We start from the raw sequence: 18,023 nt of genomic DNA on the forward strand, positions 1-18,023 counted from the left end.
GGCCCTTTGTAAGGGGAACGCCTTAAACCATTCCTCGACTGCAGACATGGAATAACAGGGCATGGAGGTGAGGAGCGGGGGATAAATCCACTCAGAGCTCCCAGCGACCCACAGCAGGACCCACATCCGGACAGGGATGGCGGACACGGGAGCAGCCAGGAAGGAGCCCAGGCTTGGGGCTGCTGGAGGGCCCCGGACCCCCCCCTCCCATTGCCACCTCCCAGCTCAGCAGCACCCATGGGTGCCCTCCCAGTGCCAGCACCCATCGCCCTGCCCCATCGCATCGCCAGGAGCCGCAGCAGCCCAGAGCGCTTCAGAAATCCCACGTTTATTTCGGATCCGAAACCAGGAAGAAAGAAAGAAACCGAAACCCCCCCAAAAAACAACCCCAGACAGGAGGAACAGCCCCAGATCCCAGCCAGGCCCGTGCCCAGGGGTGCTACATACAGGCTGGGGAGGGCCCTGGGGGTGCAGGGTGGGTGACCCTGGCCATTGCGGGCTCCCGGCCTCAGGGTCGCTCTGGCTCTTCCCGAGGGAATTCGGCCTAAAGTGCATCAAGCAGGAGGTCACCGGAGTCCCCCCAGTCTGGCGGGTGGGGAAACTGAGGCACGGCACCGGGCCGGGACAGGGGACGGGGTGGGAATTCCAGCCCTTGGCAGCCAAAGTCCATGCAAACGCTCCCATCCCTGGGGACCATCTGAGGCGCGAGTATTGCTTAGGGGACGGTTTTGGTTTTGATCATAAATATAGAGCTACAGACGACAGCATCGGTGCATCCGACGGGATCCTCCGCCCGGGGAGGGGGCAGCACACGGGGCTCCATGCACGGTACATGCTTGGTTGGGGTCTGTGTGTGTGGGTTTGTGTCTGTACCAAGGTTCCATGTTCGGCAGCCATGCGATCGCATCGCCCCAGGGTCCCTGTGAGGGGCTTCCCCCTCGGCCTTGCCCCCATCCGGGAGGGGGGGGTCACGTCTGATTCCATAGGGATTGAGCTCCAGAGGTGAGGCTCCCGTTACTTCATGCCGCTGCGCAGCACCTGGTTGGCGGCGATGAGCATCACGCTGATGATGAAGGCGATGGCGAAGGCGCAGATGAGGCTCTTGCGCACGCAGGTCTGGCGGATCTGCTGGCTGGAGCAGGCTGGGAGGGGAGAGCAGGGGTTACCCCAGCACCCCCCCATGGTACCGGGGCCCGGGGGGTGTTTGGTACCGCGGGCACTCACTCTCCACGTCGACCGGGCACTCCTCGGCCGTGCCCATGTGGCTCTCCTCCTCCGTCATGATGATGTTCTCGATGTCCTTCATGGAGAGGTGCTCGCAGAAGGTCTCGTACAGGAGCCGCTTCAGCTCGTCCACCGTCAGCTTCTGCATGTCGCACTGCGGGGGGGCCAGGGGCTCACCCCAGGGCAGGGCTGCGGCACCCTTGGGTGCTGCGCCTTGGATGGGTGCCCCATGCACGGCAGGGGGGTGCTCGCAGCATCCGCAGCCCCGAGGGTGGCAGGGACGGAAAAGCTTCAGGCTGGTGGAGCCTGATCCCGAAAGCTTCCACTGACCCTGACGCAGAGCCCGGGACTGAGCCTGGCCCTCGCCCTCACCCTAAACCTGAGCCGACCCTGATCCCAAACATGACCCTGACCCCAGCCCTTAACCCAAGTCTGACCCTGACCCAAACCTTCACCTTTTTAACCCCGGTTCCAGCCTCGACCCCAGCTCTGACCCACCGAGCCCCGCGCTGCTCCCGCCGGGGGTCCCCACCTTCCAGAACACGGTGTCGAAGTCGGTGCCGTGGAACTTCTCGGGGATGCCGGACGTGGACAGCTTGGGCCCCAGCAGCGTCACGAACTCCTCGAAGTCCACCTGCCCGTCACCTGCGGGCGCGGGGGGCACGGGATGAGCCCGGGGGGACCCTGCCTGGGGGTGCTCGGATGCTGCTGTGCAGCCAGACCGGCCGGCACCCAGGACCGTGGCTGGTCAGGAGCCCCCAACAAGGGGCCCTTCCGCAAGGTTTGGGGTCCCCCAGCATCGGCCAGGGTGCCCAGCGCTGAGCTGGGGTCCCCCCTTCCAGCCAGGACCCTGATGCCGTGGGCAGACCGCAGTGCTGGACTGCAGACCCGCAGCGCTGGCTGGGGACCCCCAAAACCAACCAGGGACCCCAGCACCAGCGGGGGCCTCATTGCCACCCCCGTGGTGGCCGCGACCCCGGCGGGGTGGGAAGGGCCCGGGTGCTGTGTCCTGCGCTGCGGAGGCTGCGGGTGTCGGGGCTGCCGGAGCAGCACTAACGATGAGTAATGACGGGAGCAGCAGCTTGGCAGCGCTGCCGGAAAGGCTTTTAAATGGGGGGGGGAGGAAGCCAATAAATTAAAGCGCTCTTTAAGGTCTCAATGAGCCGGGAGCGACGCGGAGAGGCCGATGGTGGCAGCGAGCGCTGCAGGAGCACGGTCAGCCCGTGCTGAGGGCACGGCCGGGGCGCAGCATCCAACCTAAGCCGAAGGATCCAGCCCCGGGTGCAGGATCCAGCCCCAGCAGCCCGGTCCCGGCAGGGGTATGGAGCTGGGAGCGGTGCTGCTCCCGCTCCAGGATGGTTAAAGCCTAAGCGAAGCTGCAGCGGTGATGATGCCGATGGATTCGGGTCCTCCTGAATCCCACAGGGTCTGGTCCAGCCGCTGCCAGCCAGTGGGGTGGAAGTGGGGCAAATGGGGAGTTTCACCAAGGGGGATTGGGGGGTCCCATCCCCGTCCCCATCCCAGGGTCCTACCGTCCATGTCGAGGCGCTGGATGATGACCTCCAGCTCCACCTCGTTGGGCATGTACCCCAGGGAGCGCATGGCCGTGCCCAGCTCCTGCTTGGAGATGAAGCCGTTGCCATCCCGGTCGAACACCTTGAAGGCTTCACGGATCTCTGCGGAGGGAGCAGGGCTGGGTCCGGCCGCCCCCATCACCCCGGCCCCACAGACCCCCATGGGCAGGGCTGGTGGTCCCAAACCACCCATCCCTGCGGCTGCAGTGGGGTCCCCATTGCAGAGGGGAAACTGAGGCACAGCCGGAGGGGCTGCAACCCCCGCAGGGACCAGAGTCCCCCCGCAAGCAACGCTCTGCGGTGTGATGGGTGTCAGGGGGTGATGGATGCGCTGGTACCAGGAGGGGTGTGCGAGGCAGCGAGGGTACCTCTGCACACACGCGCACACACACACGCACACACATACACATACACGCACATGTACGCACACACACACACATACACACGCACGTACACATGCACATACACACATTCACATACAAACACATACACACACACACGTACACACACACACACGTACACATACACACACATGTACGCACACACACACACATACACACACACGTACACATGCACATACACACATTCACATACAAACACATACACACACACACATACACATACACACACATGTACACACACACACACATACACATACACACATTCACACACGTACACATACACACACACACACATTGTGGCCCCAGAAACCACCCCAAGAAGGGTCTGATCTCCCCAGGGGGACACCAAGGGACCCCCAGAGTCTTTGCTCCAGCACCCACCCCCCCTGCCCTTGCCACCACCCAGCCCTCGGCAGCCAAAATCCCAGCATCCTGCCCCAAAACCGCCTTCCTGCGACCTGCCTGAGCTGGGGGCACCCCCGAACGCTGCTGCAGGACCCAGCCTGGAGCCTCCTTGTGCCCGGGTGCTGGGTGTGCAGCACCCCCCTTCCCCGGGGCACTTCGCACCCATCCCAGGTTATGTGATGGGTGCCAGCGCTTCAGCCAGGAAAACACCAACCCGGTCTTTGGGATTCAGCCCGTGCTGAATGGAAGAAGGGATGGAGGGGAGAAAGTGGGAGGCTTTGGGGCTTCTGGCCCAAAATGAACCCCTGAGGTGTGCGGAAGATCCCTGCGGGGTGCCCGGGCTCTGGGGGCAGTGGGAAACTGAGGCACGGCCAAAGCCTCGCTGTGCCCATCGGCTCCATCCCGCTCCTGCTGCCCTCGGGGCTTTGCTCCTTCTTGGGGCAGTTTCCGGCTTTCTGATGCCCCGCAAGACGTGGAGCTTGAGCCCAGCCGGTGGCAAAGGGGGGGTTTGCACCGGGAACACCAGGGAGCAGGGCCGGGACATCAGCGCCTTCACCAGAGAGCAAAGCTGCTGCGCCGGGCAGCGCGGACGAGCCGGTCCCTGCCGGCTGCTGAGGGCTTCGCCTTGGGCTGGAACAGGGCTGAGAACTTTGGGGGAGAAAACGCGCACGGGGCTGCGCTGCCGACGCTGGGGGATCCGGGGGAACGTCCCTGCCCGCCGGTGACATCTGCAGAGGGGTCTGGGGGGACTCCGGGGCGGCTTGGCCCGTGGCTCAGCCCCGTGGCTGAGCTCCCCCAGGGCCAGCATCCCTCTGTGAGCAAGGGATGCTTCTGGACCCCCGTGCTCGCAGGAGCCTGCTGTGGTCCAGGCACCCCCCAGATTCACCCTTCAGGGGCGCTCATCCCACCTGGAGGTGGCTCCTGTCCCCCAGCCCGGGGCGCTGGGGAAAGGCAAGGACATGACCCGGCGGTGGCCGAACAGGGTGCTCCCCCCCCCCCCCGCAGTGCGCACCCTGCTCCTGGGGGTCACAAACGCCCCCCGGGGCCGGAGGAGGCGCCGGGGAGACCACGGGCGCCTCGGGGTCACCTTGGGCCTCCCGCTGCTGCCATTGATCCCCTGAGCACATGGATGCAGCCGGGGCGCTGGGAGCACCCCGCGGCCCGGCAGTACCCGGCGGTGCTGCACGAGGCTGGGTGCAGCGCCCGACACCCAGTGCGGGCGAACACGTGTGTGCTGGGTGCGCACATACACACGTGTGTGCTGGGTGCGCACGTACACACGTGTGCGCTGCAGAGGGGCTGTGCACACACAAACAGGGGTCACCCTGCAGCGATGCTGCACTTGGGTGCGCGCATACACACACAGCCCCACTGCAGTGGCGTTGTACTTGCACACACACACCCATTGCAGTGGCGTTGTACTTGCACACACACACCCATTGCAGTGAGGTTGTACTTGCACACACACGCACACACAACCCCATTGCAGTGATGTTGTACTTGTGCACACACGCACACACAGCCCCATTGCAGTGATGTTGTACTTGCACACACACACACACAGAGCCCCATTGCAGTGATGTTGCACTTGCACACACACACACAGAGCCCCATTGCAGTGATGTTGCACTTGCACACACACACGCAACCCCATTGCAGTGATGTTATACTTGCACACACACACGCAACCCCATTGCAGTGATGTTGTACTTGCACACACACGCACACGCAACCCCATTGCAGTGATGTTGCACTTGCACACACACACACAACCCCACTGCAGTGACATTGTCCTTGCACACACACACACACACAATCACCTTGCAGTGCAGTACTTGGGCATGCACACACATCCCCTTGCAGCGATGCTGTACTTGCGTGTGCACACATGGGTACATGCACAAGCACCCTGCAGTGATGCTGTACTTGTGTGCACACACCCCAGCACCTTCCAGCGATGCACTTGTGCATGCACATGTACGCACACAACCACCCTGCAGTGATGCTGTGCTTGTGTGTGCGCACACGCTGCAGTGGTGCTTGCCCATGTGCACACACACAGCCCCCTTGCACTGCATGCACACACGCACAGCCCTTGCAGTGACGTTCACTCACACACGCTGCAGTGATGCTGCCCGTGCGTATACACACAGAGACAGGCACACAGGCACCCTGCAGCGGGGCTGTGACCCGGGGACACGTCCGTGCACACTCACAGCCTGCAGAGCTGTGCACACACACACGTGTCCTCGCACACCTTTGGGCCCAGAGCCCTTCAGCCCCGCGGCTTCCGTGCCTCAGTTTCCCCGGGGGGTGCCCAGGGGATGCCCGCAGAGCCGCGGTCGCCCCGTGCCTCAGTTTCCCCGGTGGGTCCGGGGCTGCTGCAGCCCCTCTCCCCCCGCACCCGGCAGAACGGGGCTCCCGGGGACCCCCCCCACGCCCCCACTCCGAGCCTGGGGGTACCGGTAGCGCCCGTCCCGCGGCCCCGGCAAACTTTTGGGCTGGAAAAAGCCGATTCCGGCTGAGCCCGGCCCCGCTCAGGGCAGGGGTGGGCAGAGCCCGGGGGCACCGTGACCCGGGGAGGGGGTGACACGGGTGACGGTGACAGCCCCCCCGCGCCGCCAGCCTCTGTCATATTATGACAGCGGGAGGGTGGCCCCGACCCGCCGGGGGGGTCCGGCCCCGCGCCGCCACCGCCGGTCCCTGCTGTGTCATATTGACACAACGGCGGCACCGGGACCCCCGCAGCCCCGTCACCCTCTCCCTCTGCCCCACGCTTCCCTTCCTCCCCTCCTCCTCCTCCCCATCCATCCATGAATCCATCCATGCATCCATGCATCCACGCATCCATCCGCATCCCGCTCGCCTCCAGCCTCCTCACGGCGCCTGGGCGGGGGAACCGCGCACCCCAACGCCCCGCACCACCGTGGGGTCCCCCCCGGTCTTCCCCCCGGCCCCGCTCACCCTCCAGCTCGTCCTCGGGGATCTCCACGGGGCGCTGCTCGGAGAGGATGTTGGGGACGGTGTAGATCCCCCGGTACATCAAAGCCGCCGTCACCGGGTGGAACGGCATCTTCGGGGCTACCCAAAAAGCCAAAGTTTAAACCCAAATCTGCTCGCGGGGCGGTGAGGGGGGGGACGGGGGGAACGGGGACGGGGGGGTCCCCCCCCACGCCGGTACCGCGGAACGCTAAGAGCAAGTTACCGGTCCCCGCTGCCCCTCGCCCGGCACCCACCGGCCGGGGGCGGCCAGGGCGAGCGGGTGCTCCCCGTCCTCCGGGGCCGGTGTCGGGACGGGGCTGCGGGCGCAGCCCCTCACCGGGGTGTGAGGGCGCGGGGGGACCCCACTCCGGAGCGGGCTGGCGGCGGCCCGGAGCACATCGCGCCCGAAGTGGAAGCGGGAGGCGAGAGCATCCAAGCACCGGTTAAATCCCGGCGGCGGCGGCGGCGGCGGGGGGGGGCACGGCTCTGGCCATGCCGCTCCGGTACCCTCCCCCCCCGCCAGCCCCGGGCCCGCTCACAGCCCCCGGGGGGCCGCTGCCGCCGGGCCACGCTCCCCGGCGGGCCCCGGCATGGCGGGGCCGCGGCCGAGAGCGGCCTCTTCCTCCCCCTCCTCCTCCTCCTCCTCCTCCTCCTCCTCTGCCTCCCCCCAAGTGTCCCGGCAGGGCCGGGGCCGGGCTCCCGCCGCCGCTCAGCCCCCGCCGCCGCGCACACGCTGCGCCCCCGCCGCCGGCCCCGGCCGCCGGAGCATCCTCGGCCGCGGCCCCGGGGAAGCGGCGGCGAATCCGGGGGGAAGCGGCAGGAACGGGCGGGTTTTGAACGGTCCCGCCCGGCAAATGGGGCTGGGGGGGGGAAGGGGCGGGGGTGGCACCTCCCCCCCCCCCCGGGGGCAAAGCGGGTGTCCCGGGTCCGATCCTGCCCCCGCGGTGCCGCGCTGAGCGCTCGGGGTGCCGGTGGGGCACAGGGAGAGGGGCGCTGGGGTCCCCGCACACGGCACGGGGCAGTTGTCAGCCCAAGGGGCCCAGGTGTTGCCCCCCGTCACCCAGAGGCCCCACATGCAGCACTTGGACATCGTCACCCCGAAGTCCCCGCACGTGGCACCCCAAGGTCCCCCGGCTGAGAGCGGTGACAGGGACCCTGCGGCCGGACCCGCTGCTCCTGCACCAGGGCAAAAACGAGCTGGAAAGAGGCACGAAGCCGGGCCTGGGGCGAAGCCTCCCCCATCCCTACCCCTGTTCCCATTGTCCCCCCTTCCCCTCGAGCCTTGATCATATTTTTCACCCCGTTTCTCGCTTTGTCTCTGATTAATCCCAGATGTGTCCGTTCCCCCCCCCGTGCATCCTCCCCATGGCACCCATGTCCCTGTGTCTCCCATCTGCGCTCCGGTACCCAGCCAGGGATGCTGCCAGCACCGGGGAGCTCCCGAGTCCCGAGTCCCTCTGCCCGCTTGGCAGGGTCCCTCTGCCCTGGGTAGCTCCGAAGGCCCTGGCCCGGCGGGACGGGTCTGTCGCGGTGTCCCCCGTGCCGGGCTGGCACCTCTGCAGCTGCCAAAGCCCCCGCTCCCTGATGGAAACGGCCTTTGGAGGGGCTGCGGTGGGAGGGACGGGGCTGAGGCAAGGGGACGATGCCCCCGGAGCAGTAAAGGGGTGGGAAAGAGAAAAGGGGGGTGCTTGGAACCTCCCCGGTGCTCATCGGGCACCGAGGATGCTCGGGAGCAGGCAGGAAACTGAGGCAGAGCCGGACGGGCTCCAGGTGTGCTCCTCGGAGCGGGACTGCGCAGGAACATTGGAATGGGGCTTTCCTGCCCCTCCAACCGCCCCAGTGAACCTCCCCCAGCCCCGGCCCCGGCCCCGCAGCCCTGCCCGCATCCAGCTCAGCGCTGCGGGGTTCCAGCGGCAGCTCCCCCATTCCCGGCGGGAGCACGGGCCGCGGCTCAGCCCCGGCGCTCCGCAGACCCCATGGCCCCTCCGCGCCCCTTGGCATTAACCCGCGGGGGGGCCCTGGAGGCGGTGGAAAAGCGCCGGGATTCCAGAGCTGAGCCGGTCCCGGGGCTGCGGCTCCAGGGACGCTTCCTGCGGGACGGCGCCGCCCGGGGCACGCAGGGCTCGGGGGGGCTCGGTCCAGCCCCATCCTCCCCCGGGCTCGGGTTTGGGGCTCATCCCCCTGCGCCCCGCGGGGAGGCTCCGGGGTCTGATAGCGCGGCTGAGCCCGCAGCCCCGAGGCGGTGCCCACCGGGGCAGAGCAGCCTCAGCGGAAGTCTCCTCCTTCCCCGGCGGCTCAGGCCGGCCCCCGGGGTTAACGAAGTTGCCTCCCAATTAATTCTCCCTTTGCCCAGCGGAGGCCCCGGGGTGGAAGCTCATTAATGCCTCCCCACGCACAGCCCGGCAGGAACAACGCCGCACTCCCGGGCTCTGCCCCACGACTCCCGCAGGAGCTCGCCCTGCTCCGCTGCCACCGGGACCCGCCGGAGCATCCTTCCCCGCGGAGGGGGGATGCAGCCGCTCCATCCCGGCGCCGGCTGCTTCTTCCCGGGGGATGGAGGCAAAGCAGGCACCGGCACGGGGGGAAAATGGGAATTAAACAACGGCTTAATCGCACTGGGGGCCGCGATCGGGGTCTCTGTGGGACCAACGCGGAGCCCCCGCTGTGTTTAAACTGAGCCGAGGCAGACACCCCCATCCCGCCCTGCCGCGCCGCTCTCCTCCTCATGGGATGAAGGCTGGGACCTTCCCCCGGTGCCACCGCAGCCCCTTTGCTTGTGCCCTCACTTGTTTCGAAGAGAGAAGCTCGGGATTGGGTTCCTCAGACCTGGATGCTGGCTGGAGGCAGCGGCGGCCCCAAACCCCAGCGATTTCAGGCCCTGCCAGGGGCTTTGCTGGTTTCCAGCCTCTGGGATGTGTCCAATGCCCCTCTCCAGGATTCCTGGTATTCTCTTTGCTGTTCCTCTCACAATTTCCCTTTATTTCAGCCAGGGCAGGCCACTGCCACCTCTCCCACCATCCCTCCATCCCTTCCACAATGGCAGCACATTCCCGATGCTCGCGGGTGACACTGGAATTCGCGGATCCCACTAACGAGGAGGGAGAAGCGTGATCCAGGCCCAGCATTTTGTGTCTCATTTGTGAGGATCTCCAGGTCCACATCCCAGCATCAACACCTTCAGTTCCCTCAGGAACTAAGAGGGATGAGGATGACAACAAAGATGTGGATGGGGATGGAGATGGGATGGAATGGGGGGGGATAGGGTTGGAGATGGCATGGGGATGGGATGGAGATCGCTGACAAGGATGTGAGTGGGGAAACCCGGCATAGACGGAATGGTGCAAACCTGGGCTGGGTGCCCCCAAATCCCTGAGGACAACCCCATGGATAACGCACCCCAGGGCAGCACCAGTGTCCCTTGGGATGCGGCTGAGGGGACAGGAGCAGCCGGGGTGGCCCCTGTGTCACCCGGCAGCCACCGCGGGCACTGAGGCCTCGGAGGCACTGGAGCATCCATCTGGGCCTGAAATGAACCCGGGTGGAAGGGAGGCACGGACCGAGCAGAGAGGTCAGCCCAGGGCCGGATCCTGCTGGGAGGTGCCAGGAGCCGGGATCTGGTGTAGCCGTGGCCACCCCTGCGCTGGGATGAGTTCGGGGGCGAATCACACCCGTGATGGGGGAGGCTCCAGCGGCCGGAGCAGGTGGGGAGGGAAGGGAAAAGGGGAAGGATTTGAGAGCTCCGTTTCATTTGGGGTCTCAAAGGGGAAAATGGCTCCTTCATGGGAGGAGGGGAGAGCTCTGCTTGGGAGAAATGAGATAAATGGAAGTGAGCCTGTTCCCAGCATCCCCCAAATGGATGGGGCAGCCACAGCTTCTCTGGGCACCCTGTGCCAGCGCCTCAGCACCCTCACAGGGAAGAGCTTCTGCCTAAGAGCTCAGCTCAGTCTCCCCTTGGGCAGGTTCAAGCCATTCCCCTTGGCCTGTCCCTACAGGCCCTTGTCCCAAGCCCCTCTCCAGCTTTCCTGCAGCCCCTTTAGGCACTGGAGCTGCTCTCAGGTCCTCCCTTCAGGAGCCTTCTCTTGTCCAGGCTGCCCCAGCCCAGCTCTCTCAGCCTGGCTCCAGAGCAGAGCTGCTCCAGCCCTCGCAGCATCCCCATGGCCTCCTCTGCACTCTCAGCCCTCGCTCCCAGTGTGGGCGCTCGATCCCGGTGTCCCCGGCACTGACAAAGGTGCTGAGCAGCCCAGCACCGAGCGCTGAGGGCACCGCTCGCCACCGGTCCCCACCTGGACCTTGAGCCGTTGCCCACCACTCCCAATGCCTTCTCCATCCATCGCATCCCAGGCAGAGCTGCCCCGGGCTCACCACCACCCATGACCCGGCCCTGAGCACCCACCCTTGTGCCCCCCGACACGGGTGCACTTCCCTGCCTCACCCCCCCTGCAAGCACCCGTGTGCAGGTGCCCTTCCCCTGCACAAACCTCCCCGCTCCCACTGATCTGCTGCTGGCGCAGGGATCAGCCGCCACCGAGCCCATGGAGCGGGGCTGGGGGCCGGGAGCAGCCCCCAAAGTGGGGTCGTGCCCGTTCGCGGGGTGTTTGGCACGGAATGGGGGGATCAGTGGGGTCCCAAAGGGCTTTCATCCATAGCTCAATCCTGGAGGACAGCGTGGACGCGCTCCACATTCCAGGCAGGCTGAAAGCAGCTCCAGGGATGGCAAACGCGGGGCTCGGCCCCCAGATCCTGGCGAGGAAAAGGACAAGCAGGGATGGGGGAGCCCCAAGGGGAGAGGACCCCGGAGAGACGGGAGCAGGGCCCATTCCACAGGGAGCTGCTGGAGGGATCCCAGGGGCCTCCCCCTGCAGTTAACTGCGGCAGCGAAGGGCTCCGTGAGGCCTTCCCCAAGGAAAGGACAGACCGAACACGTCCCAGCTGCCCCTCTTCAGTGCTTTGGATCTTTATTAAAACCAGGAGAAAACGGGTATTTCTTCTGAGGACGAATCCAGGGCAACGGGAAGGCGGCCGGTGCCAGGCCGCAGCCATCCGGACGGCAGCCACGAGCCGGAATTCCATCCCAGGCGGTGTGGTTTTAAATAAGGAGAATTCCCTCCGGCCATCCCACTGCAGCCGGAGGTCGGGAGAGGCTGTGGGAGCAGGGAAGTGGGGTAAATCCCAGTGGGAAGGGAGGTGTCCCCCGGGCAGGGATTGGGATAGAGCCACGAAGGAAAGGTCAGAGCATCCCCGCTCTGCTGCTGCCGGGAGGGCAGAGCTGTGGGCAAAGGCACCCGTGTGAGGACAGGCAGGGCAGGCAGGGGCAGGCAGGGGCAGGCAGCCCCGGCTCCAGCACAGTCTGCAGGACAAAGGAGGCTCCGTGTGGTTGGCCCCGGCTGCTCTCCCGCGCCAAACCCTTGCAGGGTGGAGGAGGATGAGGAGGGAGGGGACCTTCACCCCCCTCCTGCCACTGCCTCCGCTCCCTGGGGAAGCAGCATCCCCTCGGAGCGCGGCCCCGCTCCGCCTGCGCCAGCCCTGATTTACAGCACTCCACTGGGACATGCTCTGGGTTCCTAATGGAGCTCCAGGCACCGGGAGAAGGCAGCCGGAGGGACGGGATCCCCATCGCAGCGGGGCACGGCCATGGCGCCAGCCCCAGCACTGGGAGAAAGCTGGGGGGGGGTGGGACCAAGCCAAAGGACTACACTGGAAAAGTAAGGGAAAAGCTGGAAAGAAAGGGAAAAAGAGGGGGATGGATGGATGCTAAGGCAGAGGCCATGGCACAGTCCGGGGGCAGCAGGCCCTGTGTCCGTCGGTGAGCCCCAGGGGGGATGCCCGGCTCCCAGCCCCAGCGGGGCACACGATCCCAAGGGAACTGCCGGTGGCAGCAGCGGTGCGGAGCACGGCTCGCTCCCTACAGCTCCTCGAAGAAGGCCACACGGGACTTGGTGCTCTGTAGGGTGAGCTGCAAGAGAGCAGAGGGGGTGAAGGGCAGCGGGACGAGCCCCTCACACAGGGAGGCAGCCGCTGCCTTTATCCCCCCATCCCTGCCCTTGGAAGCACCAGGGAAGGCGGAAGCGGGAATGTCGCACAGGCCGAGCCGCCAGCAGCCGCAAGCATGGCCCAAAGGAGAAGCGCAGGGGACAACGGCACCTTCCCCCCGTGTGCTGCGGGGCTGCCGGCCCAGTGAGCACAATTCATGTGGCTGTGGGATACACGGGAGCCTGCAGCACTCCTGGGCATGGGACTGTGCCCCTGGGGTCCAGCACAGCCCTTCCTGCCCTGCCCTGATGGCGAGCACAGGGAGCCTGCAAAGCTGGAGGCCAAGGGGAATGGCTTGAACCTGCCCGAGGGGAGACTGAGCTGAGCTCTTAGGCAGAAGCTCTTCCCTGTGAGGGTGTTGAGGCGCCGGCACAGGGTGCCCAGAGAAGCTGTGGCTGCCCCATCCCTGGCAGTGCTCAAGGCCGGGTTGGACACAGGGGCTTGGAGCAAGCTGCTCCAGTGGAAGGGGTCCCTGCCTGTGGCAGGGGCTGGAGCTGGATGAGCTTTAAGGTCCCTTCAACCCATCCAGGCTGGGGTCTATGGAAACAGCCTCCACCAGCTGCAGCCAAAGGCAGAGCCGTGCCTGCCTCCAGACCCACAGCTTCCCCACAGCCTCCGGGCCAGCCAAGCCCATCCTGCCCTGTGCTCACACCCAGCCCACCCCATCGCTGTCACTGGGGTCACCACATCTGCCTGGTGCCCACAACCCAGCTCAGCACCACACTGGGCTCCCCTCCATGCCCCCGGAGAGCCCTGACCGTGTCCTTGGAGCCCCGGCTCTGCCGGACTTGCAAGCCCAGCCCAGGGCAGCTCTCCAAGAAACAACCCCCGCAGAGGAGAAGCATCCTCACGGCGAGGAGGAGGCGGTGGTCCCTGAGGAGCACCAAGGGGAGGTGCCACCTTCCAGCCGGCTGCTGCATCACGGCGCCCGGAGCTTGCCAAAGCAGGCGGCTCCGTGCCCGGCTCCCTCGGAGCGGGATGAAGCAGCCAAAGCTTCCGCTGGGAAGGCCGGTTCTGCTGAAGCAGGAATCCTCGGATCACGTTACTGCGAGCTCAGCCCCGCGGCGGAGCTGCCAAGAGCTTCCCCCCCCCTTCCCTGCTTCCCCCGGTAATTCCTGCACGGCTCTAACGCCACTCGGATAAATCCCTACCGCAGAGGCACCGTCTGCAGGGCTTTAACCCCCCGGGCTGGCAGCATCTCCAGGGCCGGGGCTGGCCCTGCTCCCCCTCCGGCGCTGGATGAGACGGGGCACAGGCCCTGGGTGCTGCCCCGGGCTCCCCGTTCCCCCTGAGAAGCAGACACCCCAAGGAGGAGCAGTTACCGCCGGCTTCCTGACACCCCACACGGAGCCATCCCCTCCGCGGGCGGGATGGGGAATCAACGCTCCCCCCCTCCAACAGCCCACGGTGCTGCTCCGTTAAAGCACAGCAAGGGGAGGTGCCCCCCAGCATCCGCAGTGCTCCAATGGGGAAAAGAAGGGAGCCACCGCTGAGGCGGGGAGGGAAGATGCTGCCCTCAGGCTCACAAGGAAGATCTGAGTGCTCCGCGCCTGCTTCTGCCCTCAGCTACACACAGCCCCCTGTTAATCCCCCGCTGCTTCCACGGCCCTGGGGTACCTCAAAGCACTGCTGGGGAAGCACGGGGAGGCAGGGCCCCGAGGGCAGCCAGCACCGGCACATGGAGACACAGGGATGCAGCCCTGCTCCATCACCAGGAGCCTTCACCCGTGCCTTTCAGAGGCTCCTGGAGGGGGATGTTTTCACCTCTCCAGGGAAACTGAGGCACGGGAGGAGCAGCTCGGCTGTGGGCACACAGGGAGCAGAGATGGGTCTTGAGGAGATGGGGTCCTGCAGAGGGGTGAGCGCAGCTTCCCAAGAGCACCATGTGCACCCCACTGGTGCAGTGCCGGTTCTTCTGCCCATCCAAGTCCCTAGAGAGGAGCCAGAGGCACCCCCAGTAACCTGGAGGGTGTTAGAAGAGCTCCACACAAGTGGGGTCAGGCACAGCTGGGATATTTCTCCTTAGCAGGAGCTGGGCTCTTGCTGAGGCCTCGGTGGTGCCTTGGGCAGAGGAAGGGGGCACCAGCTTCAGGCTGCTCTGCCCCCCGCATCCAGCAGCGGCTCCAGCACTGGGAACGGGGCTGCTCTCTCCTCACCTCTGGCTGCAGCCACGAACGGGCAGAGAGGAAGCGCAGCCTGCTCTTGGCTGCGCGCTGCCTCCGGCACCGCTGCCCTGCTGTGTCCGGAGGGAGAACTCCCCCTCTCTTTTCCTCACCTTCCCTGCCCTCCAGCCAGGGCAGCAGGGCTGTCCTGGGGGAGCTCTGCCACCGGCACACGCTGGGGTCGCAGCAGCAACCCGAGGGATCACAGACCCATCGAACAGTTTGGGCTGGAAGGGACCTTCAAAGCTCCAACCCCTGCAACGAGCAGGGACATCTTCAGTGAGACCAGGTTATTCAGAACCACATCCAGCCTGGCCTGGAATGGCTCCAGGGATAGGGCAGGCACCACCTCTTTGGGCAGCCTGTGCCAGTGCCTCAGCATCCTCACTGTAAAGGACTTCTTCTTCATCCAGCCTGACTCTCCCCTCTTTCAGTTCAAACCCATCACCCCTGGACCTACTGCAACAAGCCCTGCTAAAAAGTCTCTTCCCTTCTTTCCTGCAGCCCCTTTAGGCACTGGAGCTGCTCTCAGGTCTCCCCTTCAGGAGCCTTCTCTTCTCCAGGCTGCCCCAGCCCAGCTCTCTCAGCCTTTCCCCACAGGAGAGGGGCTCCGTCGCTCTGCCCATACCCGTGTCCCTGGACCCTCTCCAACAGGTCCATGTCTTTCGCGTACTGAGGACCCCAGAGCTGGATGCAGGACTGCAGTGGGTCTCCCCAGAGCAGAGGGGCAGGATCCCCTCCCTGCGGATACGCTGCAGGAAGATGGGCAGAGCCAGAGAAAGCTCCTTGGGGTAGGGAGCCACAGCAGCCACACTTATTCCTACACGGAGCCCTGCAGCCCAGCTCGCTCCCCATCTCCTTTGGGCTGCGAAAGCAGGAGCTCTGCAGGGAAATCCCACTCCCTCATGCAGGAATCAACCGGGTTTTCCCTATTCTTTTCCACACTGGGCCATGGAAGCAAGGAGAGCACAGCCCTGCTCCAGCCTCGCCCTAAGGTGGCACCCAGCACCTCCACTAACTCTCTGCACCCTCTGCCCGGCCAGACAAGGAGAAACCCATCTCCATACCCGTAGCACAGCGTTCCGCAGGCGAGGAGAGTGATTAAGAGCGAGTTACATCCTTGTCGGCGCAGAGAGGGGGGGAAAATTGATTTACAAGCAGTATTATGATAATCTGCTTCCTGCAGGAGGGAGGGAGGCTCCACAATGCACTGCCACAGCAGCAAAGGAAATTCAGAGAGAGACAGCGCAATTAAGCAGCCAAAGCTCCAATGAATCAAAATCCAAGTAAGCAAAGAGTCCCCCTCGCTGCATTCCTGCGCCGGGGCTCCTCTGAGCCCTGTTTCACCCCGGGCTGCGGGGCTCATTTGATTTAAGGACAGGGAACCAACACAAGCAACCCAATCAGTGCCTCCAAGCCCGGCGTGGCGTGGAGGGTAACGCAATAACTGCGGCACACGCGCGCTGCTGCCCCGGGCTCCCAGGGAGCCGGTGCCTCCCCGAGCGCTGCAGGCAGGAGAAGGGGGCTCGGATCCCATCCCAGAGGAGCAGGAAGAGGTTTAAAATGCCCCATTGCCCATCCTGCAGTGGATGGAGCAGGGGTGACCCGTGCCACCCCCACCAGCGTCCCCTCACCCCATGCGACGTGGGGACATCTCCCTGCCGCTGGGAGAGAGAGCTACGATCCCGCTAACTCGCCAGCCGGTGCTGCATTCCATAAATCCCCTTTATTCCCCTCCCCGCTCCCCTGAATGCCCTTCTCCATCCCTGCCCGCTCCTCAGGCCCCAGCACCCAGGTGGACCTTTCACTTCCCACCTTCCATTGTGAAGCCAAACCCTTCCTGTTCCTGGCTCCCCAGCTCCCTCGCCCTCCCACGCTGACGGTTGTTCTCTCCCCAGCCCCACTTTCCCCCGGCCCCCAATGCTTTGATGAGCGCATTTAAAAGACCGAAGATGATGCTTCATCTGAAGGAAACGCTTTCAAAGGCTGCCACAAAAATAGCTGATAGGCCTGACGTTCCCTGGTTTCCTTTGGCTCCTTGTAAACAAGGCAAGGAGCTGCCGTGTCCCACTTTAGCTGCCAAGGAGTTTCACTTCCCAGCTCCGAGGAGAACCAGGGCAGAGAGGAAAGGAAGCTGGCAGGGACATGGCCTGGCACACATGGGGATGCGAGGGCCAGCCCCACATGGGATGAGCATCCAGCTCCTCCCACACCTGGGGAAATGGGTGCCTGGAGGTGTCCAGTGCAGCGCTGCTCCCCCGGGGATGTCCCAGCTCCCGCCTGCATCCCAGGTGGGTGCCAGGCAGGGCGAGAAGCCAGCATCCTGGCTCGGGGCTCCTCTCAGCCCTCACAGCTCCCACAGGGAATGGGAATAGGGGGAATAACCGGTGCTGCTGCTCCTGGGAAGTCCCTGGCTGTGTGTGTGGGCTCTGCAGCAGCAGCCTGCCCCTGTGCTGCTGGGACTGGAGCAGACAGTGACACCAAGGCAGTGCTGCATGAGGCTAAGAGCACCTCACAGAAACACAGAATCCAGCCTGGTTTGGGTTCAAGGGACCTTAAAGCTCCTCCAGCTCCAACCCCTGCCACGGGCAGGGACCCCTTCCACTGGAGCAGCTTGCTCCAAGCCCCTGTGTCCAACCTGGCCTTGAGCACTGCCAGGGATGGGGCAGCCACAGCTTCTCTGGGCACCCTGTTCCCTCCTTGTGCCCTTCCTAGAGCAATAGGGCTTGTGCTGGTCCCTTCCTGATGCAGGATGAAGCCCCAAAGGCACAATAACCTCTTCCATGTCCCCAGCAAACCACCAGAGCAAAGCAGACCCACTTCATGCAGGGGAGGCTGCAGGTCCCAGAAGGGGACTGGACAAGGAGGGAGGCTCCAGGAGATGACAGAGACCCCACAACACTCGAGGAAGTCCTCGTGGGACATGTTCCAGTGATCCCTAGCAAGATGCCAGCCAGGCACAGCTGGAACAGAGGGAAGCTGCCTGCCCCACTGGGAAACCCTTCAGCCTGTCCTGACGATGAAGTAGCCTCCTGGCATTTGGTGGTGGCACAGCAGCTTCCTATCTCCATCGTGTAGAGACTCAGATGGCAGTGCCCATCACTAAATCACCAGTGTCCTTATACTGCTGTAGAGGACAACCCAGAGCACAGCTTGAAGGTGAAAGGAGTGAGGATAAGCCTGCAGATGAGTCCGCATTGCTCTGCCTCACTCGCCCCTCCGTGCTTGGCAGCCAGGCGCTGCTC

General features: G+C 65.0%; 2 protein-coding genes across 14 annotated transcripts in view; both read right to left on the reverse strand.

Annotated features, from left to right (window-relative positions):
- Positions 1-327: 327 nt before the first annotated feature.
- On the reverse strand, positions 328-7,071 carry CABP7 (calcium binding protein 7). Of its 3 annotated transcripts, none has more exons than XM_065692546.1 (6): positions 6,841-7,071; positions 6,569-6,685; positions 2,757-2,900; positions 1,757-1,869; positions 1,225-1,378; positions 328-1,142 (listed from the first exon to the last, which is right to left on the reverse strand). In XM_065692546.1, the coding sequence occupies exons 2-6, from the start codon at positions 6,675-6,677 to the stop codon at positions 1,015-1,017; spliced, it is 648 nt and encodes a 215-aa protein (XP_065548618.1). In that variant the 5' UTR covers positions 6,678-6,685; positions 6,841-7,071; the 3' UTR covers positions 328-1,014. The 3 variants fall into 3 exon arrangements, with proteins under 3 accessions (XP_065548618.1, XP_065548617.1, XP_065548615.1); XM_065692545.1 differs by having other exon boundaries at positions 6,810-7,071; XM_065692543.1 differs by having other exon boundaries at positions 6,569-7,071.
- Positions 7,072-11,524: 4,453 nt separating this feature from the next.
- NF2 (NF2, moesin-ezrin-radixin like (MERLIN) tumor suppressor) overlaps positions 11,525-18,023 on the reverse strand; it is a 46,626-nt gene continuing 40,127 nt past the window's right edge. For 4 of the 11 annotated variants that reach the window (XM_065693174.1, XM_065693173.1, XM_065693172.1 and 1 more), the window contains one exon: positions 11,525-11,727. In XM_065693174.1, the coding sequence (XP_065549246.1) occupies positions 11,545-11,727 (183 nt within the window). In that variant the 3' untranslated portion in view covers positions 11,525-11,544. Of the gene's footprint in view, positions 11,728-12,255; positions 12,540-18,023 lie in introns of those variants that run through there. The other 7 variants (XM_065693176.1, XM_065693175.1, XM_065693181.1 and 4 more) reach the window with 5 other exon arrangements.

Source organism: Lathamus discolor, chromosome 12 (assembly GCF_037157495.1).
Source record: "Lathamus discolor isolate bLatDis1 chromosome 12, bLatDis1.hap1, whole genome shotgun sequence".
Classification (NCBI taxonomy): Eukaryota; Metazoa; Chordata; class Aves; order Psittaciformes; family Psittacidae; genus Lathamus; species Lathamus discolor.